Source organism: Alexandromys fortis, unplaced genomic scaffold (assembly GCF_014885135.2).
Source record: "Alexandromys fortis isolate MF-2015 unplaced genomic scaffold, M_Fortis_MF-2015_v1.1 scaffold_40, whole genome shotgun sequence".
In the NCBI taxonomy this organism is placed as follows: Eukaryota; Metazoa; Chordata; class Mammalia; order Rodentia; family Cricetidae; genus Alexandromys; species Alexandromys fortis.
In genome coordinates, this window is record NW_026067966.1 from 10,261,101 (window position 1) to 10,287,865 (window position 26,765).

At 43.3% G+C, this 26,765-nt stretch overlaps 1 protein-coding gene across 1 annotated transcript in view; it reads right to left on the minus strand.

Moving 5' to 3' along the window:
* Positions 1 to 14,500: 14,500 nt before the first annotated feature.
* The window catches only part of Fastkd2 (FAST kinase domains 2), a 29,453-nt gene continuing 17,188 nt past the window's right edge, over positions 14,501 to 26,765 (minus strand). The window contains exons 8-12 of the mRNA XM_050154285.1: positions 21,963 to 22,126; positions 19,937 to 20,152; positions 17,202 to 17,286; positions 15,498 to 15,612; positions 14,501 to 14,689 (exon numbers count right to left, since the gene is read on the minus strand). Coding sequence (XP_050010242.1) covers positions 14,582 to 14,689; positions 15,498 to 15,612; positions 17,202 to 17,286; positions 19,937 to 20,152; positions 21,963 to 22,126 — 688 coding nt within the window. The 3' untranslated portion in view covers positions 14,501 to 14,581. The remainder of the gene's footprint in view (positions 14,690 to 15,497; positions 15,613 to 17,201; positions 17,287 to 19,936; positions 20,153 to 21,962; positions 22,127 to 26,765) is intronic.

Here is a 26,765-nt window from a genome sequence, read left to right on the forward strand (position 1 = left end):
TGTTTTGGGGGGCTTTCAGCACTAAAACCTGTGGCTAGATAAACCTCCTGCCTTTATGAAGTGCCCATCCTCAGCTGCTTTGTCCTAATGCAAACCAAACTAATAAAAATGGCTTGTCTACAGTGTCTCTTCCTTAGAGAATGCAAGCCGGGGTGTGGGCACAGGAGCCAAGGCTGCCTTTGATTCAGACCTGGGTTGTCCTGCCTCAGCTCTTAGACCCACTCACTAGAAGCTGAGTAAAGAAACATTTAAGACACAATTACCATTCTTCAAAAAGATTCCCTATACAGACAACAGAACAAAGTATTATTTTGGTCTAATTGGTCCCGCCAGCTGTGTTTGATACTTCCTTTATTTAATATGTAGGGCTCCTCTGAGGATAAACATGGAGGGGACAGGGTGAGCCGCGAGCTCAGTCTCAGAGGTTGACTGGAAGGACTTTGGATCAGCGAGCGAGTCGGGCCCTCTGAGTCCTGTTTGAAATGCTGTTTTTGTTGATTGCGTGTTTGCTTTCATAACTAATTAACTGTCGATAATGCTTTTGTTGTTTTTTTTATAATTAATTAGCAAACACCGGGGGCAGAGGGCAGCTTTTCCTAGATGGCACAAGCACAGGAAGATAAGAAGCCGGCAGGCAGTGTTACTGGAGGGCGCGTTCACGGATTACAGGGTTGCTCACACGAGAATTACACACTAATTCAACTACAATAAAAATTACACTTGAAGAGCTTATTATATACTATTCCTTCCCCTTCTGAGGGATGTCTGAGCAGAAGCCTAGCATGGTTACCATGACAACTATAAAGCAAAATTGGCAGTAACTTTATGAATTGCAAATTCCTCTAAGGGTGTTGGGGAATTTTTTTCTTCCTTCCATTTTTAACCATCTCATATGCATTATCCCAGCAATATGTTAAACAAAATTTGGGGGAACTCAGCAATTACTTGGAAACAAGCTGTGTTTTAAAGCCTCAAATTCCATTTTTCATACGAGAGCATGTGAAGACAGGGAACCCCCAGCTTACCTGGTTTGAAACTGTTCCATGATTTTAACTGAGCTCTGCACACACTGCCCATCCTCACCTTTTCCGAAGAGGGCCCAGGTTCTCTGACAAAGGGACTCACCACCTTCCTTCCCATCATGGCTTCTAGAATTTCTCCAAGAATGGCGTAAGGGGACAGTCTCAGCTAAAACAAAAACAAGTGATTCTCACAATCTGTCTCTCCCTCCAAGTACATTCAGCTGCAGTCTGCACCAAAACTTTCACCCAAAATGGCCAACCTTCTTGTTTCCCCCCTTAGTCCCATCACATGGATTCAGGGAAGCATGACAACGGGAAATACATGGCACCCACCAAGCTTGCCTTGCTTGGGCGTTCAGACACTTGCAAAGAAAACCAAACACAAGCTGTTCCACAGAGCATGGGGGTCTCTTCGTTGTAAACACTTACAGGATTACCCATAAAATCATGCCACCTTATACCTCTGTGACTTTAAACCCCTTATGAGTAATGAGTTTAAATTTTTGCCTTGTCCATTTCATGAGACCATTACAAAACTCTTGTGAGGCAATGTGTTGGATACTGCCATGTCCCATAAAAGACTTCAACCCAGAATTCTGATTTTTTTAGTTTGATACAACTACTAATAAAAATTGAAACATAAATAGCCTTTATTTTCTGAGTCTTGTACCAAAAAGAAAAGCAATAGTTTGCTGATAGATAGCTCAGGTCCTGGGCAACACACTGAAATAGACCTGGGGACACAATATGAATGGAATCCTAGCTGTGACAAAAGACCTAACTGGCTGCCTCTCCAACTGGAAAGAACAATCTGTCTGTGAAGAGTGGCTCAGGAAATGACTCTGTGAAGCACATCTCCGAGAGAAGTGTCCTTCTGGGCCTGAGCACAGGGCATTGCGCCATCTTGTGAAAACTAGGAATAGACTGCTGTGCTCTTTTCTGCCCTGTTTCCTAGCAACCCTTGTGGTCAGAAGAACAGGAGCTGTCTCCTCCCTTAAACAGCAGTCTTCAGAAAGGATGCAAGTGCCACACGACCATTAGATGGACATCAATTATATTAAACAAGGTAATCAGAGGAATCGAAGAAGCTTCAAGAGAAAGGCGCTTGCATTGCTCTGAAGACTTTCAGGTCGTAGCTTCCTTCTTTCATATCTTTACTCCAAAAACACTTACAAAAGGAGACTGTTTTCCACCCCAGTAAGTAAAGGCAAGGGCCCCACATCTCTCCTTCATGAAGACCTTTCCAACTTACTGGGAGGAGACCACACGGGCCCTTTCCTCACCCTCATATGGTTATGGGATAGCAAAGACGAAGCCGAGAGGGGAGAAGGAAGTGGAGAGTGGTGTGTGAGTTGTGTGGTGAGGGACATCCTGCACGGTAGAAGGAAGGTAGGGGTCCTGCAGAAGAGAGGGCATATAGAACGCACTGCAAGAGGTCAAAGACAGGGAAAAAATGCCATGGGCTCTTCCGAAGTGCACCCTGGTCCAACTTGACAGTCCACACAGCAGTGAGAAGGCCCTCATTTCTTTTCCTTTTTAATAAGGAGAAGGAATGATATTATCAGGTGTGGGTTTGGGAAGGACCCAGCAGGACTAGCAGACCCTTTCAAAAGAACTATAAAGAGTCAGTCACGTCACTGATGTGTCCCCAGGACATCTTGCTCTCTCCAGCCAGACCGAAACCCAATGGCCCAGTAGACGTGAGATGCTTGGCGGAGCTGTAGGAAGGAAGTTAAAATTTGCTGTCCTCCATAACTTCCTGATGAGCAAGGAAAGATTGGGAAGCTGTCAGCACACGCTCAGGAGGTGAGCGCACAGATTGTAAAGCATTTCTACCTCTCCAGCTTGGCAGCGATACAAAAATGCGGTCGATTCCCTTCACTCCAAGTAACTCGCAGCAGATGCTGATACCCCTAGACTCCTCCCCAGCTACAGTTCCCAACACCGTTTCTTTCCAGAGGTCAGGCATATGGAGCTCATTAAATTCCGCACTGCAACATCCGAACCGTGTGAAACTTTTTGTTTGCAGTGCAGTTTAATGTTGAGTTTGATTTACGGAGGACCTCGTGTTCTGGGCCCTGGGATGAAAGCCCTGTTTGGCCATAAGCTCAAAGCCTGGTTTGGGAAAATGGGTTTGAAAATCCCAGTTTATGCTAAGAACTGTAAAGGTGGGAGAGTGCCTCATCTTTAAAGGGGTCTACTCCAGCTTCATTTCTCATGCAGGAGAGGAAACCAGGCAGAGGCAGGGCCTGCAGCCTGGGTCTTCTCGTCCTTGGCCCAGCAGTAGCGCCACCCTTGACTCCCTATAGATGAACATTTCTCATCCAAGGTGAAATTCATTTCAAAATGAAAAAAGCCACCCATTGACCATGCACTGGTTCCTTTGTATCCTACTATAAAAACAAGAACATTAAGGCCTTTGTTTTAAAATGACTTGCCCTTGTTTGCTACAAAATTATATGTGTGGAATGTAGTTGCAGTATCAAGCCTAAGAATCATGTGACTTAGAAAATCCTTGGCTTCTTCAGCTGTGAAATGGGTACGAGGGTTAGGAAAGCTGGACGGTTTATTTACTTAAACTTCAAGAGGAAATGCTGAAAAGACAGAGGCTGTTGTATTCTGGGGAAGCGGGAGCTTGCCTAACAGACTCGGCAAGCACTCGCTCTCCCAGCACGGCGTGACACCTCGAGCCCATGCACAAAATTAAACATTTCCTCCTCTTGTGCTTACTATCTCAGGTGCTGGCTCATTGGGGGGGGGGCTACCTCTCTCTCTCTCCCTCTCCCTCTCTTTAAAATGATGCCAGATTCTAAACAACAGACACTTGACATTGCCGCGGACGCTTAAAACTCTGTTTCCTGGAGAGCATGAAGAAAGTCATTCACCAAGGAACCAAACAAAGCCTGGACCCAGGGTAAGAAGATGCCGAACAAGGGTGTAGATGACTCCAGGGCAGCCAGGGATGGGGAGGTAGAATCCTCTAATTCTCTGGAAGTCTTTGAGTACTACTCGCTGTCCAAAACAACTGCATGTGTATTCGCACAAGCAGGAAGGATTGCTGCAGTTCGTGAATGATTAATGTCCCTTCTGTAGGGAGGACACAATGAAAGAAAAACCTCTGTGAACTTCATGCACTCCCGACTTTGACCCAAAGGCAGCATCTGGAAAGCAAAGGATATCTGAGCCATTCAACATAGTCCTTATTCAGGATAAACTATCGCCTACCTCACCCTTTTCCACCACACACACACATTCACACCATACGCACACACACACACCATACACACACACATATCATACACCACACATGTACACAACACAAACACACATACGTAAGCACACACACAAACACATACACAAGACACACACTTGTGCGTGCAAGTGAGCACACACACAAAACCACTGAAAGGAGACCAGCTGCCTCCTGTGCTCTGCCAGCAACTTTCAGAGCAGAGGGTCAATATCATGCCCGCAACTTGCACCACGAGATCTCATTCTTCACGCTGTTATCACCATAACCCTATCATCATGATTAAAACAATAAACAAAGGGAGAACTCTTTCCCTGGTGAGCGTGAAGAATTGCAGAAGAGCACATTTTGTTTGGGCCCCACACCGTGTAATGTTATATGCTATTAGGAACAGTATTAGAGGATGTTTTACTACCTGATACAATTTCTTTATAATTGTGCTATCTGCTCCCTTCAGATTCCAATATCATCCTGAAGGTCCAACCAAGTAATCCAGAGGGAGTTTATAGCTCTTGTCTGCAATTTATGGGAAAAAGTCTTTCTCCTTGGTGATATAACCCTGGGGCGAGAATGTAAAACCAAGCAGGAAGGGAAGGGCATGCTTTGCCTACTAGACATTAAAAGCAAGAGCATACGGAATGTGAGCCTTGCTGCCGGGGTGACTAGCAAGGAGGGGAAACCTAGAGGCTCATATGGAAATATGTCATATGCTTGGAAGGCTCCCACTAGAAAGCCAAGTCACTCAATGGGCTGGCTTAGAAGTGAGTCTGAAAATAGACAGGATTTCTCTTGTCCTCTCTCTGGCTGGGTCTGTCGGTTATTTCCCTACCCAGCAAAAACATCTGCAGCATTTTTACAAAGTGCTCTATTCACACCCAGTGGCTAGAACCTCATTCTCAGGTGTCCTAAAAGTACCGTCTCTCACCCAGGTTTAGGTCCTTCTCCTTCCTGTAGTTTGGGGGGAGGAGGCTGTCAGTCTCCTTTAGTAATTTGTCAGTCTTTCCTTTTCTCTTTCTTCCTGTCTCATCCATTGTGTTGCCTATGGCTCATGAACCGGGTTAATGACAGACAAGGGCAAGATTTATTAACTAGTGATCCTATGAGGACGTCCTTTGTAATGTACAGATGCTGGCTCTGGGGCTTGTACTTTTGGGGATTTCCTAAAGAGATGTTCGTCTACCCCAGTTTGTTCTGTACCTGTAGCTCTCACACCCATGGTCCTAATTGGACCCACAAATGGACTTCTGGACTTAGAAGACTCCATATAGCCTCCTCCGCAAACTCTGGCCACAAGTCTTATAGGGCAGCACCTCTCAGCATCTATCAGACTTGCCAGTGTCCTCATCAGTCATCTGCTCCACAGGAGACACATCCATGTCACCCTCTCTCCCAGGAAAAGATGGAAGGAAGCCTGAAGCCTCTCACGGCGTCTGTTTCTCCTCTGCCATCAAAAGGAACTACAGACTTCCAGGCAACAGCCAGGCTTCTTTCTCTGCTACCTTCTCCCAGTCCCAGCAACACTGGGCCACATCAGGTTCTGAAATGCAGTCTTCTGAGTCAATATGAGACCTGACTTTAGTTCACTCAAGACTAAGGCAGCAAACGTGCTCTCTGTAAGTGGGCCATGCCTGACCCTTCCTCTCTCACTGCCTTCCAGGCATAGCTGGTATCTCTGCAGGATACAGATAGTTTTCTCTTGGGAGTATTCACACTTTCTACTTGGTGAAAAATCTTATGACTAACATCCTTTTTCTTATCATCTTAGACAATTTAGAGACATAAATGTATGACTTCACACCAATACTTTAATATGGGTGTTTTTGCATTATTAGAATATATACTTCTCACATATAGAAGCTGATACCCATAAACAGCATTTCTATAACACTCAAGTCCAAGATTATCTCTTTATCTAGATTCTGTGACTCTTCTAATGAACTGTGTGATCCTTCAAATCTTGCCAATGACACACAATGCTGTTTAGATTCATAAATTCTTATGAAGGCATAGTTTATTGGATGATGGGATAGATGATAGATAAGTACATAGACAGAGATAGATTTGTGGTCTAATTATTCTAAATGCTACATGGTGACCTTGAGAAATATCATTTAACCTATCAGTCTCTCGATTGTCTCGTTCACAAACAGACACAACAGTCACAAGGCCTGATGCGAGACATGGATGAATCCCCCTGGGAGCTCTAAACTCTACACTGCAGGGAGCTGTTCAAGAAATGGGGCCGGTCCACAGCTCTGCCAGTGCCTTGAACATCTTCCACGTGGCTCCATGGTACTACGTGCAGAGCACACACTGGAGGATGCCTCCTGGTTTCCTGCAGGCAGGAGAATCAAAATAGCTTTGCAACCGTCCAAATCTCTGTGCCACAGCCACCAAAGAAGATAATGATGACTACCCCATAGGGCTGTGGTGAGAATTAAACCTCTTAATGGAGTGCCGTGCCTGCTTCAGAGACGGCAGTACTCGGCATATACAATGGAGTACCGTGCCTGCTACAGAGATGGCAGTACTCGGCATATACAATGGAGTACCGTGCCTACTACAGAGTCAGCAGTACTCGGCATATACAATGGAGTACCGTGCCTGCTACAGAGTCAGCAGTACTCGGCATATACAATGGAGTACCGTGCCTGCTACAGAGACGGCAGTACTCGGCATATACAATGATTAGATTCATCAGTGTGTTGTGGGAACTCCTTCAGCCAATAGCCTTTAAGATCGGGCGTGGTCTCATGTACTGTAAGTGCAGATAAAAAGCATGCTAGGCCCTCTTTGCTGCTGGATTCAGTTCCAGTTCCCAGCACACAGAGGACTGCAGATTGCCACCTTACTGTGAGTTTATCCCCAGATAAATAAAGCTTTGTTATACTGCATTCTGGGCTATTGTGGAACTCTTTGGTGCGACTACACTAGTGCCCTCTGTAAGTTCCCGATGTAAAATATCACGGTGCCTCTTCAGTGCCTGGGTTCAGTCATTTTTGAAGAAGCTTAGTTGCTATAGTTACCTCTGAAAGGCACAACATTGGAAAAGATGTTGGAAGATGGGGATGAATGGCAGACACTTTGGTGGATGACACAGGGCAACTTCAGCAGTGGAGACATTTTAATACACGTGAGCGGTTTCCCTTAGAAACCACTCACATTTTGTCAAAATGGAAATGAACTCCAGAAGTGGAGTCTTGGGACCCCTACACATGGCCCCCATACTAGACCCAGAACCAAGACCTCAGGGACAGTATTTCTGACCCTGACCTAACACAGGAGCATCTCGGTGCCTCCTGCCCCGGGTTTGACAGAAAGATGTTAGCTGCCAGACAGACTTCATCAGATGCTAGTACTTCCATTGTAGAAGGAAAAACAGGTGGCCCAGCAATTGAGTTTGGGTAGAGCTAAGACATGCACACCATTTGGTGTTCTCCAACAAACAATAATGGGCAATTCTTGCTGAATCCAGTAGCAGCCATTGCTGTGTATTCTGGAGGTGGGGAGAGGTCCCCACTCCCTCTCAAGCCCTTCACTGGAGTGAATAGCACCGACGGCCCAGGCTAAACTCTCCTCACTGTTCTCATGAATGGGTTTTCACCTGTCAGTATCAGTCACAGCTCCAGCAGCTCAGAAAACCAAGGAAAACTAGCCTGATCCTGCTTCCCACCCAGCACAAGCACAGCCAGAAGAACCCTAAGAGGCCAGGCCTGCCAGGGTATTGCAGACTCAGTCCTACTGAATCAAAAAGGCTCTTCCTGCCTGGTCATTTTCCCAGACACCCCAGGGAGCAGGCCTGCTTGTTCTTATTTGAAATTCTAACTTGAAGGAAGTCACCCCTGAAAATACCAGGTGCCCCAATTTTCTATACGTGATGGTTCAGCACCACCTAGGGGACATAGTCATTCATTTCTTGCCTTTTTTCTCTGAAGTTCCTGGTAAAATTTCTCAGTACTCCCAATCCACACCCTATGAGAAAGCCATGTTTTTCAGACTTTAACCTGACTTCAGTGGGAAACCCTAGTCAGTTAGCTTACTGCACAGAGATCATTGCTGAGGGCTGTGGTTTATATCCGCAACTCACCGGAGGGAATTTCCTTTCCCATTATAAGAACCACCAGTTGTTAGGCATCTCCTGTAGAACAGTATATAAATGTACTTATAGTATACATACCAGTCTTCAGATTGGCTCTTGGCACCCCAGTTTGCAGATGAAAAAACCTAAGGCTCTGGAGAGTTAAGAGATTTACCCTGGCACCAAGCCATGGCAGATTTACTGTCATCACTATGAAATGATCTATATAGGTCTATATTCTATTATAGATTGAGCATGCATATCTGCAGGCTGCTCACTTAGGTGACTTATTATCCTCCAAAGACGTCACCCCAAAACCTGTGGTGCCATTCCAACAGCAAATACTCAAAACACAGGCCCCAGGGGAGGGCACTGCGCCCGGGGGAGGGCACTGCTGTGGGAGCCGTGCCTGGAGGAGCAGAGCATCGTCTCGTTATTTCAGAAGCACGTTACAGGCTAATTGAAAATACGATGCAATTCCACGATGCGGAGCAGGATCATTTGGCAGGCCCTTGACGACGGTAATCAGCAGGAACGCTGGGAAATACTGGCACGGTGCTACTGCGAGTTTGAGATCGGGGGAGGAGGTCAGGACTTGGCTCTGCTTTCTTCCCTAAACATCCTCTCTTAAGAAAACCACTTAGAGCCCTCATCAATATTCCTAGTCTGTAGACTGAATATGGAAACTTATCAGTTAACATCCAACAAGTGTGGCAAGAAATAAAGGAGGTCGCGGTGTAAAAGGCGAGTGCAGCCCTGGCCCCCATCACAGGCACCGGATAGAGGGCCAGGCTGCTCCTGAACCGAATCACTCAGCTCCTCACTGGCCATTGCCTACATGACTTTCTCCTGTTTCTATAAGGGAAATTCATGGTGAATGGATTTGGCTACAGAGAATACGTTGTGGTAACATATACTTCATTAAAAAGGAAACAACAAAGTTCCTTAGGAAAGGAGATGATAAAAGATTAAAAATTTCTGGATCAAGAAAACCCTCTAGAGATGAGAAACCAAACATTACAACAGTTTGACATTCAAGAGATCAAATTTCTAGGACAGAAAAAACACAGACATGGATATAATATGTAGACACAGTCCAAGTAACCATCAACAGATCAAGATATAGCCCAAACATTCTACATACATACACTAAAATATTAATGTGCTTTAGAAAGGAAATTCCAACATATCAGGAAGAAAAGGGGAAAGTGTTCCGTGAGTCTGCGAGTCTGCTTTTGAGAGCAGTTAAATCAAAGACGGTTGGGAGTGTAGCTCGGCGGTAGAACATCAGACTGCAAGCATGAGGTCCTAGGCCAGTACTGAAAACAAAATAACAGTAAATATAAAAAGCAAATTGGGGCCGGGCGGTGGTGGCGCACGCCTTTAATCCCAGCACTTGGGAGGCAGAGGCAGGCGGATCTCTGTGAGTTCGAGACCAGCCTGGTCTATAAGAGCTAGTTCCAGGACAGGCTCCAAAACCACAGAGAAACCCTGTCTCGAAAAACCAAAACCAAAAAAAAAAAAAAAAAAAAAAAAAAGCAAATTGGGGCTTGTCCCTTCCCATGCCACCAGCTAGGTCCCATCCTTCCCAGCACGTAGTCACACTAGGCTCCTTCAAGACTTCTGCACGGTCGACTTGGCCCATCCTTCCTATCCTATGGACTCTCCTGGCCCTTCTAGGACTTCAGGGAATCCTGCTCCTTCTTACCCCAGCACAGATCAGTTGGGCTCTCTAAGAGTTGACTGTGTAGCTAGGTCTGCTGCCTCTGACCCCAAAGGTCTGCCAGTCCCTCTGGGTCATTCCTTCTTTGCATTGCTAGGTAAGCCTGACTCCTCCCTTCTCCATAGCTACTTTTCTTCTTTGGGACCCCAACAGCAACCATCAACTAACTAGTCTCTGCTTCTTCCTACTACCTGGAGGAGGTTCATCTCTTTGATTTCTTATTTCTGACCCCTTGATATACATCATTCTACCTCACCATACAAACCTCCAAGATCCTCCCAGATGACAGGTCCAAGTTCCAGACGGAACAACTCTTCCTCTAGGCTCTCCTGTCGCCATCCCTCAGACTAGGCCTACTCCTTCCTGCCCTATAAACTGACTGTTTCCTTGGCATCTCATTCCCCAGTGCTTCTAAGTAGTCCTTGACTCTCTTCACCTCACAGTGAGAGAAGGTGTCTTCAGTACTCTACGTTCTATCTGACCAAGGAAACAAAGTTATATATTAACACCAGAAAAAAATACCAGAAAGTACACAAACTCATGGAAACCAAACAACATACTACTGAAGGATAATTAGATCAAGAAGGTGCTCAAGGAGGAAATTTAAAAATTCCCAGACTTGAATGAAAATGTAGAAACAATATACAGAAGTCCAGAGGACACAAAGAAGGCAGCCCTAAGAGGAAAGTTTATGGTGACGCGTGCATACGTCAAAAGAACTGAGATAGCTCCAGTGAATAATGTCACGAGGCACTGGACAGCTTCGGGTAAACAAGAACATCATCTTCATACAACAACTGGAAACAGATAATCAAAAATGCGACTGAAAATAATGAAATGAAAATGAAAAAAATACAAAGAAGCAATGAGATGAAGATTAGCTCTTAGAAAAGATTAAAGATTAGAGATATTTAGCTAAATAAACTAAAATAAAGAGCAAGAAGAAATAAAATGATACAATTAGATGTGAAAAGGGAGACATTGCAAGAGACAGTGAGAAAATTCAGACTCAAAGGCCATAATTTAAAATGATATGGGCTGGAGAGATGGCTTAGAAGTTAAGGGCACTGGCTGCTCTTCCAGAGGTCGTGAGTTCAATTCCCAGCAACCACATGGTGGTTCACAATCATCTATAAGGAGATCTGGTGTCTTCTTCTGGTGTGTACAAGTGTACATGCAGGCAGAGCACTTTATACATAATAAATAAATCTTTAAAAAAAAGGAGTAACCTTGCCAGGAGGTGGTGGTACAACATTTAATTCCAGAATTTGTGAGGCTGAGGCAGGTGGATCTCTGTGAGTTCGAGACCAGCTACACTGAGAAATCCTGTCTCTAAAAACAACCACCACAACAACAACAAACAAACAAACAAAAAGATATAAAATGGTATATTCCAAGGGCTTAGCAGTTAAGAGCACTTGGTGTTCTTACAGGGACACCAGGCTTGGGTTCCAGCATTCATATGGTGGTTTACAACAATCTATAACTCTAGTTCCAGGGGATCCAGTGTCCACTACTGGCTTCCTTAGATACCAGACATATACGTTGTGTGTGTATATACACACATAAATACATATAAAATCTTAAAAATTATATTCTACTAAGGTGGAAAATCCAAACACTTGGTTAATTATCAATAAATTTGTAATAGCCAGAACCTGAAAACAACTTAGATGTCCCTCAATTGAAAAATAGATAAAGAAAATGTGGTGCATTTACACAATGGAATACTACATAAGCAGTAAAAAATAATGACATCTTGAAATCTCCATGCAAATGGATGCATCTAGAAAAAAAAACCATATTGAGTGAGGTAACCCAGACCCAGAAAGACAAATACAATATGTACTCACTCATAAGTAAGTGGCTTCTAGACATAAAGCAAAGAAAAAAACAACCTACAGTCCACAACCTAGACAAGAAAGAGGACCCTAAGAGAGACATACATGATACATGGATCTCCATAGGAAGGAGAAAAAGACAAGATCTCCTGAGTAAATTGGGAGTGTGGGGGTCACAGGAGAGGGTGAGGGGGGGAAGGGAACAGGCAGAGGTGATGGCTGCTTACATGATCATGGGGATAGTTTCCCAAGCGTGTCTGCATGTGACAAGTACCAAGCTACACCTTAAGTAAATGCAGACTTAGTATAAGCTATTTATACCCTTGTGCAGTCATTTTCTTTAAATATAAAAGAAGTACATTCCAGATGATATTAATTTCTATTCTGCCAGCAGCCTATGCAAGTGTTTGCCTCATTACATGTTCATCAACACTAATTCTTAAAAGGAAACTAGAAGCCTGTTGACGGCAGCAGTGGAAAGAGCTCAGTCACTGGGATGAGCATGTGCTCACTAGCCGACGGAATGTTTGCACGATGCTCATCCTGACTCTGCACCAACACTAGTAAGGGAGGCGTGAGTGCCCTGCGTGCACGTGTCAGTCACCCAAACTCAGTAAAACACTGTCCAAACACTGGGTTAATTCTCAGTAAATCTGCTTAGCCCCTGGAATGTACAGTATCATTAGCCACTAGGAGAAACTGATGGGAACTAAACAGTTACAGAATGACTCTTGGCTTCCCAGACAACAGCATTCCCACCACACTCTGAAGCTTAAAGCTGAGATCATTCAGCTAAAAGCACAAAGCTAGACAATGTCCAGTATGACAGAACCAGAAGCCAGACCTCCGGGGACACAAACTGTAAACAGTCAATGAGAGGATGTTGAAATCAATGGCATGACCGAGACTTAGAAAAGTGAAATTCCTAGCACCTTAACTTCCATCCAGTGTGTGAGAGTGTGTGTGTGTGTGTGTGTATGTGTGTGTGTGTGTGTGTATGTGTGTGTGTGTGTGTGTGTGTGTGTGTGTGAGAGGATACGTGCGCATGCGAGCGCGCTGGGGGCAGGGCCGCCCACTTAGAGATCTCTAAACTTCCTTGCAGCTCTGACCTTTCTGCAAGCGTCTGCGCACTGATACAATCTGACAGCGGTTGTCAGGCCGCTGTGGTTTGTTAATTGGCCAGCTGGGGGAACCCTCAACAATTCTTACAGGCTCATGTCAGCTCACATTCAAACCCTAGCCTGCCTTGCTTCTGTAGACTTGACAAATAACTTCCCCACATGCTAGAGGACATAAAAGCCCACAGAGAATCCTAGGCGCAGCTACACTTCAAAGGGTTTTTAAGATAATGAAAACAGAATACAAATACTTATTAGCCATGCCAAGCAAATAGGAAGATGTCCAGCAACTGCTCATCTGGGATGCTGAGGGGTGGAATAATCCCTCCTTGTGCATGGAACCCAAGCCACAGTCACGTGAGCAACCATACACATTCACTACTATATCCCAAGTTAGTGGACAGACAAACACAATGAACAAAATATCCAAACCTGAGCAAAAGAAAAAGCAGACAGAATTTAGAAATAATAGTGACGTCTAATTCCATTTAGCTATATACTTAATTTTAAAAACCTCACGCAATGGTGGAAGAGACAAGGACAAAAAAAATAATCTCAAAACTGGCAAACATTACGTTAACTGATAGAATAGCCTTTTTAACAAGCTGGGTTACTTTGCACGTTTCTCCTGTTGCAGCTGTTTGCAGTGCCTGCTGCATATGTGTGCACCGCCCTCATCTGCTTTGTGCCTGTGTGAGTGTGACTGACCGTGCAGGTTAAAGTCGGGATGTCTTCCTTAGTACTTTACAATATCATCTAACGTGGTAACTGGCCAGTAAGCCCCTAGGGTCTGCCCATCTCTAACCTCCCCTGACCCCAAACACATAGACAAAGGCACAGTGGTTACTGGTCCTCATCCCTACATCTGGCTTTTTACATGGGCATTAGGGATCCAAACTCATATCCTCCACATTGTGCACACCAAACACCATAATCACTCACCCATTCCCGGACCCCTCACCCATGTTTAGCAGGCTACCTCACCAATTCTGTTATTTTTATATTTTTATTTTCCAAGTCCCCACTCCCTCCCCTCCTCCCATTCCCCCCCCACACCCTCCTACCCCACCCCACCAATTCTTACACCATCTTCCACTTGAGAACGTCTAAATGCTATATGATCTGAAGTATAAACCCTGAGCCTCACAGCAGCTGACAGCAGAAGTATCATACTCAGATGTCAGACAAAGAGCTCCCCATACCAACTTACATGTGAGCTATCACAACACAACTAAGAAGTCAGCTTTTATCCCATCAACACTAATGAGAAAAGGTAAACAGACAGCTCCTGGAGATATATNAAAATATAAATATATATATATTATATATGCAGTCAGAGGAGCAAAAAGACACTTCTGAAATGTTCACTGTTTTCTAAAACACCAGTGTCCACACATCTCCCATCCTTAAGGTCATCTTTAACCTGCCCAGAAATAACACTGTTACAGTAATCAGCCATCTTATCCACTGATAATTGAATCATAGCCTTTATTACAGTCATTTCGTGTGCTCCAGTGTGAAGCGGCTCCTGCTTGCTTTAACCCATGCTTTACACAGTTGCATCAGTGGTGGGAAGAGCTTTGGGGGAGTAGATCTTCGCCTTCACAAATGCTGCTGTATCCTCCATCTTCAACTTTCTCAGCTCCCAGTTATGGATCTGCCAAAAAAGAAAGCAGTTTGTGAGAAAATGATCAGACGTAAAAATAAAAGGACTTTAGAGATCTCAGCATATCAAAGAAGGAGCAAACCAACTTTCAAAAACTAAATGTTCACATTCTAAACCTAGTAAGTCTAGGACTGAGGAAACGTATTAACACTGGAAAGTGTAAAACTCCAAAGGCTCTCTATTCCCAGACTTTTAAATGGCACATTAGCAGAAGCTTAGTAAGGCAAGCCCAGTCCCTTCAGGATTAACGTACAATAATAGGAAATTGGAGCGTATACAGTTCACACTGTGTGCAGGACCACATGAGTAGCAGGTAGATAAAGCCAAAATCATCATAAGGCCCTGAGACCTGAAAAGGCCATTCAAGAAAAGCCATGGCCCTGAGGGTCAAAGGGAAGCTGATGAGAAGGGTCTTCCTCCAGCTCTCTGGGCAACAAACACACACTGCGGGATCTCACACTGGCCCAGAAAACAAACACCTTAGCATCATTCCTCAATCAAGGTAATCGTGGAGGTAACTTTATGTGTCTTAAGTTCAGTAAGAAAAGGTATTCTTTATCGTCTTCTTCATTAGTAAGAGATTAAGGCTGACCATCCCTACTAGATGACAGCACTCAGCTGAGTAGAAGGCAAACCACATACTAGAATGCCCGACAGAGAACCACAGCTGAAATATGAATTCCCGTCATGCTGACTACTCCCCTAGAGCCTAATGGTCACCTTCAACCACAGCATCCGGAAGCTGGGAGGGTGCACAACGCTAACACAGGAAATGGTCCATTCACATTTTCTCTCTTACCAAGATCACATGGAAACCCATTGCTTTCAAATGTCGAATTTTCACAGCAAACAATCCTCTGGGGTGGCTTGAATTCAGACAATAAACAGACTTAGGAACACACAGCACTGCTACTCTGAAAAGAAAGGAAGCACAAAGAGTGAGCACCTGGAATGGTGAACACTCTGCTCTTCACGGACCTTGTCCTCACCACGCCCCGCTCTGTCCTTTACTTCTGTTACTGGCCTCTACAGCCAACGCAGTGCACAACTACTTTGTAAGCCACATCTCACATAATGCTTTACACAATTATGTACCAGCCTTCTTTAGGAAAGACTGTACTTTCTAAGGAGGAAACTTCCTGATACAAAAACACGCATTGGAAGGGATTCTGGGACAGTGCTATGCTCTAACCCAAATACAATTCTTCAGTAAAGCTGCGGGTGAGGGCAGTAGAAAGTGGCACAAGATCTTCCAAACTCAGGAAACCCTAAGACGGGCTCCTCCAATGGGGAATTATATAAGCAAAGTGGAAAGCTGTGGTTTGAATCCCATCACTCCCTCCTTTCTGGAAGTTCCCTAGAGAACAAAGAAAAGAACAAAAGGTACTTCTACCCCCTTTGTCTTAACCCAGTCACCAGCTTCCAGAAGAGAGGAGAGATTTTACACTTACCAGACACCACTCAGCTTTTACACTTCCCAGCACTTTTATGCTACCATTTCATGTCAGAATAGAGATTAAAAGGAGGAAATGAGGTTTCAGTAGGGTGAGAGGCTTTCTTAAGGGCAGCTGGGTAACATAATACGTAAGAAGCCACCAAGGAATAAGCCAGATGGATGCAGAAAGAGGGAAAGACACAGAACACCGTGTGAATGGACAGGGATGAGCAGGCAAGGGTGTGGATCCTTACAGCTTGTTCCTGCTCCTCCTACTCTATGTATGTGTTTGTCCAGGACTGTGGCAGGTGGAAGGCTCATCGTGCTGGGCCCAGCAGGCCTAGCAGAACCTTTCACAAAGACTGACATAGGTGTGCGGGAAGGATCCATGATCTATGCTTCTACTGAACAAGCAGGGTATTGTTTCATGGCATGATGTCATGTTTCTTCCAGAAGCACATTATATGTAATGTGAATCAGGGAAATGACTTGGATTAGCTTCAATGTGCTCCGATCCACAAATAATACCAATTATAAAGCTATAAAGAAAGGACCAGGAGGAACGGAAAAAGCATTGGGTAGTTAATTTGTGTAGATGCCTTAAGTTTACAATCACTGTATAATCTTGGCTGAAGTTTATACTGCACTGATAGTAGTTTTAGTTATGTGGGATTTTGGGGGGGTTTTGTTTTGTTTTTCGAGACAGGGTTTCTCTGTGTAACAGCCCTCGCTGTCCTGGAACTAGCTCTTGTAGATCAGGCTGGCCTTGAACTCACAGAGATACACCTGCCTCTGCCTCCCAAGCACTGGGATTAAAGGCATGTACCACCACCCAGTGATAGTTTAAGTTATGTTAATATTGTCTAACTGAACTGTTGCCTTTTATACTAATTTTTAAAGACTGTCTGGTTCAGCAGGCATCCCAACCCCAGGCCGTTGTATTTAACCACATGCAGCAGCTATACTGCAAGCTACATACATGCATAAGGTCTTTTTGATACTGCTATTTAATATGAAGTCTTGCTTTACTAAAATGATAACTCAGAATGCCCAGTCTATATAAACTACCTTTGCAAGTTTGTGGCAGAAGTTGCATCTACATTGGAAAATGAAAATACTTGAGTCCTGTTCTTATCCATTCTGATTTCAAAATCTGAAAGAAATAAAAATATTGATATTAATTTCTCACACATTGCTCAAAGTAATTTCTATATATCAAAATGATGTGGGATTCCCCTCTGTATGCTATGAAAATGTTTTGTTACCATTGGTTAATAAAGAAGCTGCTCTGGCCTATGGCAGGGTAGGATAAAGTCAGGCAGAAAATCTGAACAGAGATATAGAGAGAGAGCAGGCAGAGACAAGGAGACACCATGCAGCTGCCTAAGGAGACAGCCGCTGGAATCTTACTGGTAGGCCACAGCCTCATGGTGATACACAGATGAATAGAAATGGGTCAATTTAAGATGTAAGAGCTAGCTAGGAATATATCTAAGCTATTGGTCAGTGTTGTAATTAATATAGCTTCTGTGTGATTATTCTCGTATGGACAGTCATGAAACCAAGAGCAGTCTCCATCTACACAGAAGTCTAATGTCAACAGTGCCAGAGAGGACAAAAACAGTGGTTAAAATAAAACTAAGAACTTATAATGTGACAGACACTAATCCAGGGATTTTACATGCAGAATTTCATGTATTGGTCATGAAATTCTGTGTACTACTGTTGTTGCCCTTTTTAGACAAAGAAACTAGGGATGGTTACACTCCTAAAGTTACTGTACCAGGAAATTACAGAGCAAGAATGCAAAGACTAACAAAACTAGTGTCAGGCATAGGACATCTCCTCAGGTCAGGGGAGTCAGGGATTCTCAGAATATCCTTGGTTGCCTCCTAGGAGTTAAAGATAAGACCCTATTGCTGAAGCCTCCACACACTTCAGATATAGGACTGGAGAGAAATCTAGAACTGACTGCAGGCTCCTCCCTGGCTCTCACAGTATCCAAGCATCTCAGGAAAGCTGCCAATCAGTAGTCCTACCCCAGCTGCCAATCAATCAGTAGTCCTACCCCAGCTGCCACTCAATCAGTAGTCCTACCCCAGCTGCCACTCAATCAGTAGTCCTACCCCAGCTGCCACTCAATCAGTAGTCCTACCCCAGCTGCCACTCAATCAGTAGTCCTACCCCGATGTGAAGCCTGCAAACACAACAATGGTGACCAGCACAGCAGACAGCCCCCAGGGAGCAATAGTGGCACCTCTATCTTGGGCGCATTACACCTGTCTAATTGGACTTAAGACCTCTCAGTTGGAGGGAATCCATGCCTGGTACTATAAACCTAGCCAACTACTATTGCTGACGAGATCACAGACAATAGAAAAGAACCCACTGTCACTTTAATTTCTAACTGCATCCTAAATACTTATCCTTAGCACTGATAAGGGCAACCCTCACTTGTCAGCAAAGAAGCTTCCTTCTAAGGAAGGAGAGACTCTCATAAAGAGCCACATGCCCAAATGTCCAAATGCCCAACCCCCTACAGAGCAGTCTCCACATCTAAGGCTTGGGAAACATTTCAGGCGAAGGCACGGAAAGATTGTAAGCGCTGAAGGAATACGGACGGCATCTGCTGTGAGATAGTGTCTTCTACATGGGACAGAGACACTACACTCAGAAGACCTTAACAGTGTGGCCACCCAGAAAAGACGGGTGCACCACCACCATCAGCTGGCATGCCAATATGGATGGGGAACAGTCTCACAAGGCCCCACCCCTAGATGACGACTCCAGGAATTAAGGACCCCTGAGAGAAGACTGAGTCTTACCTAGGGACAAGCCTCAGGATATGTATGTAATCTGGTGTGGGGACCCAAAATGTGAGCCTGTTCCACCTCGTCTGCAGGTCAGAGAATTCACTCGAGCTTACTTTTGTTCTTTCAAAGCTGTTGACAACAGGTGTGGCTACAAAACAAGATGTCCTGACCTAGGGTGTGGCTGCTTGATGTTTTGGACATTAAGATGGCCATAGAGGTAGAGGCAGACGTGCTCCCCTCTGACCAGAGGTCAGAGAATTCAAGCAGACTTCTGCTATCTTCTTTTGAAATAGGAGGTTTGACTTAGGAAGAGTGGCTGCCGACAGGATACTTGGTCTAGGGTGGGTTCACTGCCGCAGACAGCAAATGCTTAACTCAGGAATCAATTTCTTGATGTCAGGCTTGATGTCTCAAGTAATGGAACAAGTAACTGTTCTGGTTGTCCTTTGTGTCATGTTAAAGCAGTCTTTTTGCCTTCTTCCCCCATTTTTATTTGGGTATGAAAGTCTACGAAAAGTACATGCAGGGGAAATTCAGCATTCAGAATCCGCTGAGTTGCCCTCCCAGTACTATCCGTGTCTCTGTGTTCCTATCTTATGTCTGTTCCTCCTACCTAATGTTTCTAATGTTCCCGCCCTATCCCGGAACATACAAACTCACTGCTCTAGGATCATGGCAGGAGTCACCCCAAAAAGGTGGCTTAAGATAATCTGGTTCCAAGTGGTCAGTGGTAACGAAGGCAGCAATCAATGGGCTCAGCCAGCTGTATTTATTCTTACATGTGTGCGTATGTGCATGTGTATGACAATAATTAAGAAGAGGTCATGAGTCTGAGACGGGTCTGGAGTGTGTCAGGGAGAGAGTTGAAGGAAAGAGAGGAGAAGAACTGATGTAAACACAGTACTCGTGTGTGAATCTAATCTCCTACTCCTCTGTCAGGACAGACAGAATAAAACTTAAAAATAAAACAAAATAAAGGGAAACTCATACCAATGTGATAATTATGTGGCAACTGCACATTTCTCGAGAAGCATCCATCACCTTCCAGAAGGTTGCTGAGCACCTCTGCAACCATGTCATTGTGGTGCGCCGGGGACAGCGGCAGCTGAGGCAGTGGTATGTCTGTAGCTTGGTGACAAGCATTTTCATCAAGTTTCAGACAAGTATTCAAAACATGAAGCTTATGGATATTCTTCTCTGTGTCGCCTAAAAATACAAAAGCAAACACATGATTAAAACATTAGTGCCAGATTTTAAAATACTAACATAGCTATATTTCTAATTACCTCATAAACTCTTTTTGCTTAGTATGTATCAATTCACTGTACAAAATAATGGCTTATATTTGCATGCATATATAGAGAGAACTTGGATCATATGCACCCCATTACCTTCAGTTATCCTTCCCCTCTCCACTATGTTCTGTTTTGTTTATTCAAAGAAAAAGTTTCATACACTATATTCCGGTCACGGCTTCCTCCCCCTGACCTCCTCCCAGATCCTCCCGTCCATGCAATACCAAACAGGTAAACAAGCAAAAAGAAAAAACAAAACAACAACAACAAAAAAACACAAACCAGAATTTTAAAAAAGAAACACACAGACACACACAAAAGCATAAACTCAGAAACCACAATATACAAGCAAAAAAATCAGAAAAATTAAAAAAAAAAAAAAAAAAGCCCAGAGAAGGTAATGTAAGACAAAATACAAAAATACCACTGAGTTCATTCTATAGCAGCCGTCTACTGCTGGGCACAGGGTGCCCTTAAGTGTGGTAGCCCACTGAGACTCCACTGGAGAAAATTAATTTGTTACTTTGCAAGTAGCATCAGTGGCAGACAGCCTCTTGGCTGGGATGGGGACTTGTGTCCTGAGTCCCCTCTCGGTGCTGGTGGACCCCTGGTTTGGACCTATTGTGCTCCCACAGTCTTCGGGAGCTCATGTGTGTGTCAGTCCTATTAGGTCTGAAAGGCACTGTTTCATTGGAGTTCTCCATCCCCTCTGGAGTCTTTCTGCTCACTCTTCTGTATAGCTCCCCCTGCAGGAAGAGCTTGGCATCTTTTCTTTGTTCCCAGAATTCTCTCAATGATTCCCTGGTGTTTAATGTCTAGATCAGTGGCCTGTAGTATCAATGTTTCAAACTTTAAGCTATCTTTAAAAGTAACTTGGTCTAAAATCATTTTATAGGAGAGAAACTGTCTAAGAATTGGACTAGAGTACAGGCCTCCAAGCCTATTCTCCAATAATAAACTATTTCTTATAAAATCAGTATATGGGTTGACTTTTCACAATTCAATGTCAGGATTTTAGAGTATTGTTTATGAAATGAATTATAGCTACTGTAAGACACATTATTAAATTTTGTACATCTACCCAAATATTATTCTTCTTCACTTAAAGTCAATAACTAGAGGGCATTGTAATACACATCTTTAATTCCAGCACTTAGGAATTCTACCCTAGAGAGGCAGAGGCAGGGCAATGTCTGTGATTTCCAGGCCACCCTGGGCTACATAGACTGGTCTCAAAAAAAAAAAAAAAAAAAAAAAAAAAAAAAAAAAAAAAAAAAAAAGAAAGAAAGAAAGAAAGAAAGAAAGAAAGAAAAGAAACAAAAAATAAACAAACAAACCAAAAAACATCCAAGAACGACTAATTTGGTCACTAGATGTAACAGGCATCACATTCCAGACCAGGAGTGACTTTTCTTGGTGACTTGGGTTGATTATTTAATGGTATACTTGAGAAAAGGAATGCAAACACCTCTGGTGCAGAACACTGAACTTTGAATATGTGCAGACAGTGAACGCCGTGCATGTGGCGCAGCTTAAAGTAACAGCTGGGCAGATCCTGCACCCCCCCCAGGGTGTGTCACTAAAGGTGGCTCCCTGGGCTTGTGGTCTGAAACACAGGCCTTTGACTTCACATTGTCAGCCATACTCAGCAGCATTTGCTCTGCACATCTGAACTAAAGCTGCTCTAAAAGCCCACTCTGAATGACAAGGTGACACACTACCTGAAGTCAGCAATTCGTTGATGATCTTCTTTTCAGTAAGCTGGTTAATGAGGGCCGGGGGGAAATAATTCATCAGGCAAAACGAATACACGGTACTTAGTAGGATTTCAGCAGAGATGTGGTGAAGATGGACAGTCAGAGCATTGGTCATGGCTTCTAGGAACCTTTTGGGGAACAAAGGGAAGTCAGAATTCAAATAAACTTACAAGACAAGGGGGCAGAAGAGCTGATTCCATGTCATAGAACCCAGCTCTTTAGTGAATGCAAAGAAATAAGATGAACCAATCAGATCTGTAAATAAGCATCCATACACAGTGCAGGACAAGTAACCCCATGGTAAGTGTACATATCTAATAAATGACTACTGTGGATATACTGCCTGAATATGTTTTCATAGGCTTTCAATCATTTCACTCCTATTAAAGGTCTACGGGGCAGCAGTGTTATTATTCTCATAAATACGGATGAGTGAATCGGCTCAGAGCTGAGTAACTCATCCAGGAAACTGACAGTGAATGAGCAGCCTGGGCAGAGACATATAAGAACCTAAATGGTCCGGCACCAAATCCTTCTACTCTTTAGACAGTCTCCACAAGGCCCGAACTACCACTCTCATTTTATAAGCAATTAAAAATTCTTAGCTATTAAATTCTTGGTAACGAATTAGAAGTCTAAACCTAGCAGTCACAGCTACTGTGCGGTATAAGCAGGGCCAAGCACAGACAGAGTGGGAGGAAAACACTCGGGGAGGTGACACTGTTAACAAATGGTGGACTTCCCTGGAGCCAGGTTAGACAGACTCTCAGGGCGTACGTTATCCCTAGAATAACACACACAAAGATGAAATATACAGATGAATGTGGCAGGGTAGAAGGGAGAGAGGAGCTTCAGGGAGAAGCTGAAGGGTGGATGCGCCCTGAGAGCACAGGCTCTGTCTGTCAGTAAAACACTATTATGAAGGCATGGATCAGGGATGACGTCAAGGGCAAGTGAGTCTGGAAGGAAGCTCAGACTGACAAGAGGGTGCAGACCAGACTTTGAGACCAACTGGACAGTCTCAGGGGCCAGGGCAGCAGTAAGACCTGCAAGGTAAAGAGAATGAAGTTCCACAGGAAGGGACAAGCATACTAGATCCTGAAAATAGCAAGGCAATGGTATTAAACTGTGAGCTGACTGAACCAGGCTCATGCAGCAGTCAAAGGAGTATGTAAACCACCTTTAAATCTAGTACAAAATTTGAAAGAAAAATTACTACAAATACAATTATTAAACAGTTAGTAAATATATGATTTTAAAAGATATAAATTATAAAATCAATAACAAAGAAAGGGGAAGAATAAAATTGTCTAGATTTTCTATGTGGCTGCCTAAACTAACTTCTACAATAGCATAATTACATAAGACTTATAGTAACGACAAAAATACCTACTAAAGATACGTAAGGGAAAATAGATACATCAAATTACAAAGAAAGACACAGTAAAACAGAAAAAAAACTGAAAAAAATTCTAAGGCAGGAAACAAATGCCAATAATAAAGCCATCTCTACCAATAAAGGCTTTAAATATGTCTGTACTGCAATCATTGATCTTCACAGGATTTCAATCAGCGTGGACACAGACTTCTGAGGATGTCTATGAGGTATTTTCAGAAAAGCTAAACTGAGAAGGGAAGACACCTATCCTCGATTGGGGAAGCACCATCCTATAACTTTGGACCCTGGACTAAATAAAGATGAGAAAGTTACTGCATGCAGAAGTCATCTCTGCTTCCTGAGTGTGGATGCACTGGCCAGCCCCATGCTCCTGCCACCACGCTCCTCCTCTCCATGATCAGCTAAACTCTAAACTGGCAGCCAGAATAAACCTTTTCTTACATCTTTACCGTGCATTTTTGCCACAGCAATGAGAAACATAACTGATACATGTATTAAATGCTACAATTAAAAGATAGAATAAAAATAAATAAGATCTAAGTATATACTATGTGCAAAGAGCTCACTTTAAAGACACGGTCTGAAAGTGAAAGAACAGAAGACACACAAACAAGTGGTGATTAAAGAGCAGGAGTGGCCATATTTATGTTAGAAAAAAAACAAAATTTTAGTCAGAAACTGTCTGATTCCAGTTCCAGGTTCCGACTTCTTTCTCTGGCTCCAGAGCCACTAGGCACACATGTATTATACACATATATTTACAAACAAAATTCCCATGTACATAAAATAAAAGTAAATAAATCTTTAAAAGAAAAGAAACTAGAAAAAGAACAAAGCAAACCAAGAGTCAGTAGAGGAAGAAAGTCATGCAGATTTAAGCAGAAACAAATGTGAGCCAGAGAGAGTGATTAACCAAAGTGGCAAGCCCACAACTAAACCAGCAGGGGAAGGACAGGAATCTGGAAAGCAGAAACGAGAGACAGAGATAACAAAAGGAGCTGGCGATGTCACTTAGTTGGTAAAATGCTTCACATGCCTGAAGCCTCAGGTCCAGTCCCCAGTACCATGAACCAGACATGGTAGGGCACACCTATAACCCCTGACATTTGGGAGGCGGAGGCAGGAGGATCAAAACTTAGAGGCCAGTATGGGCTACATAGTGAGCTCAAGTTAAAAAAAAAATTCATGTAATCTTTGCACATGGTCTTGTATACTCTAAATCATCTTTCAATTATTTATATCTAATATAACACAATTCTACATAATTAGCTGTGATACTATCTTTCACAGGAAAATGACAATAAAGTCTGTACATGTTCAGCCTCTCATTAGCACAACACAATAATAAAAGGAGATTAATAAGATATTATGGAAAAAATTGCTAACAAATTGGTAGCTAAGAAGAAATAAATTCATATATAAACAACAAAGACTAAAGCATGAAGTAAAAGAAAATCAAAATAGACCAATAATGAATACAGAGATTGAATCAGCTATCAAAAACTTCACAAAAAAATCTGGAGTGGTGGCTTAGAGTGCAGGCTAAGCATTCACACACATAACTGAAAAAGAAAAAAACATCTTGACAATGAAAATGTCCAGAACCAGAGCGCTTCACTGGTGAATCCACTGGTAAATTCTACCAAATGTTGAGAAGGAGAATAATTACGTTAACACAACCCTCTTGAACTCATCCAAACATCTACAGAAGAGAGAACAGTTCTTCTCAACTCACGAGAACAACATCATCTTCACACCATGCTATATGGAACAAAACAGTAGGAAACCAAATTCAGTATCATGAAAATGGATCATAGATAAACCACAAATGAGTGAGACCCAGGTAGCACAGTGTATGCAATCAGTTAATGCTATACGTCACATAAACGGAAGGGTTAAAAGAAAAATCACACCATTACTTTAAGCTGAAGAAATGAATTTGAGAAATTCAATACCCTTTTGTGATAAAAGTTCCCAATATACCTGGCATATAATAAAGACGTATGTGAAAAGCCCATATAACCAGCAGCATATCAGATGGTGAAAAACTAAGGAATAAGGCAAGAATACCTCCTCTTGCCCATTCTATTTAATACAGTACTAGAAATTCTAGCTTAAGGTGAAATAAATAAATAAAAATACAACTAGGTCCATAAATATTGAGCAGGAAAAGGGAAAGGAAATGAATAAGATGTAAATAGAGAAGTAGCGCCTGCTTCGTTTCTCTACACAAGGGCTCTCTGGGAACAACCCAACCAAGGAGTGAGAGACTCACACACTGCAAACTATAAAACACTGGCTAAAGATGGTACAAATAAAACATGGCAAGACACCACTCACCCAATGACTGGAAGCCAACACTGTTAAAGTGTCTGTGTTGTGTGCAGTGGCTCAGTGACCCAAGGCCATCTCTACCAAACTAACAATAGCATAGCATGTTTTTACACAAACACAAACAAACAAACAAAATCCTGAAATTCATTCATATGGGAACCAAGTTGCCTGAATCCCTTAGCAATCCAGGAAGAGAGAACTAGGAGGGAACTATAAACCTTCATGCTTCAGAACAGATCACAAAGCTGTGGTAACTGAAGACCAAGCAGTTCTGCAGAAAAACAAGCGAGGCACCAAGAACACACAATGGAGAATGGGCAACGTCTACAACAGCATCGGGAAAACTGGGTATGTACATAAAAAGAATAAAACTAAATCTCTTCTTACTCTTCACATAAAAATCTACTTAAAACTGAGTAAGCATGAGAACTGAGCTCCTACAAGGAAAATATATGGGAAAGCTTTATTTTATGACATTGTGTAGAACATCATTTTTAGACTATGATATGAAACGTACAGTCAACAAAAACCAATAGTCAAGGGGACAACAGCAAACTAAAATTCTTCTGCTAAGGAAATGAAGTAGCTGACAGAATCAAAGAAGGGTGGAAAATATTTGCAAACTGAACACCCAACGGGGAGTTATCATCCAAAACATAGAAGCAATGCCTGCAATCTAACAGCATTATCAGATGCTGGCATGATCAGAAAATGGACAAAGGGAATGACAGAAGAATCACCAGAATAGACATGCAGAGCACAGCTATAGTGAGGATGTTCAACACAAGTAACAGGTAATGCAAACCTGTTTGCGTTTCATGAAGACATGTGCCCTTGTACCTGCTAGGATGGCTAAAAGCAAGACGAGAACACATGGAGACCCAGAGCCACCCCACACCACACTGTGCACACCGTGGGGGGAGCAGCCCTGGCACACCACACTGTGCACACCGTGGGGGGAGCAGCCCTGGCACACCACACTGTGCACACTGTGGGGGAGCAGCCCTGGCACACCACACTGTGCACACTGTCAG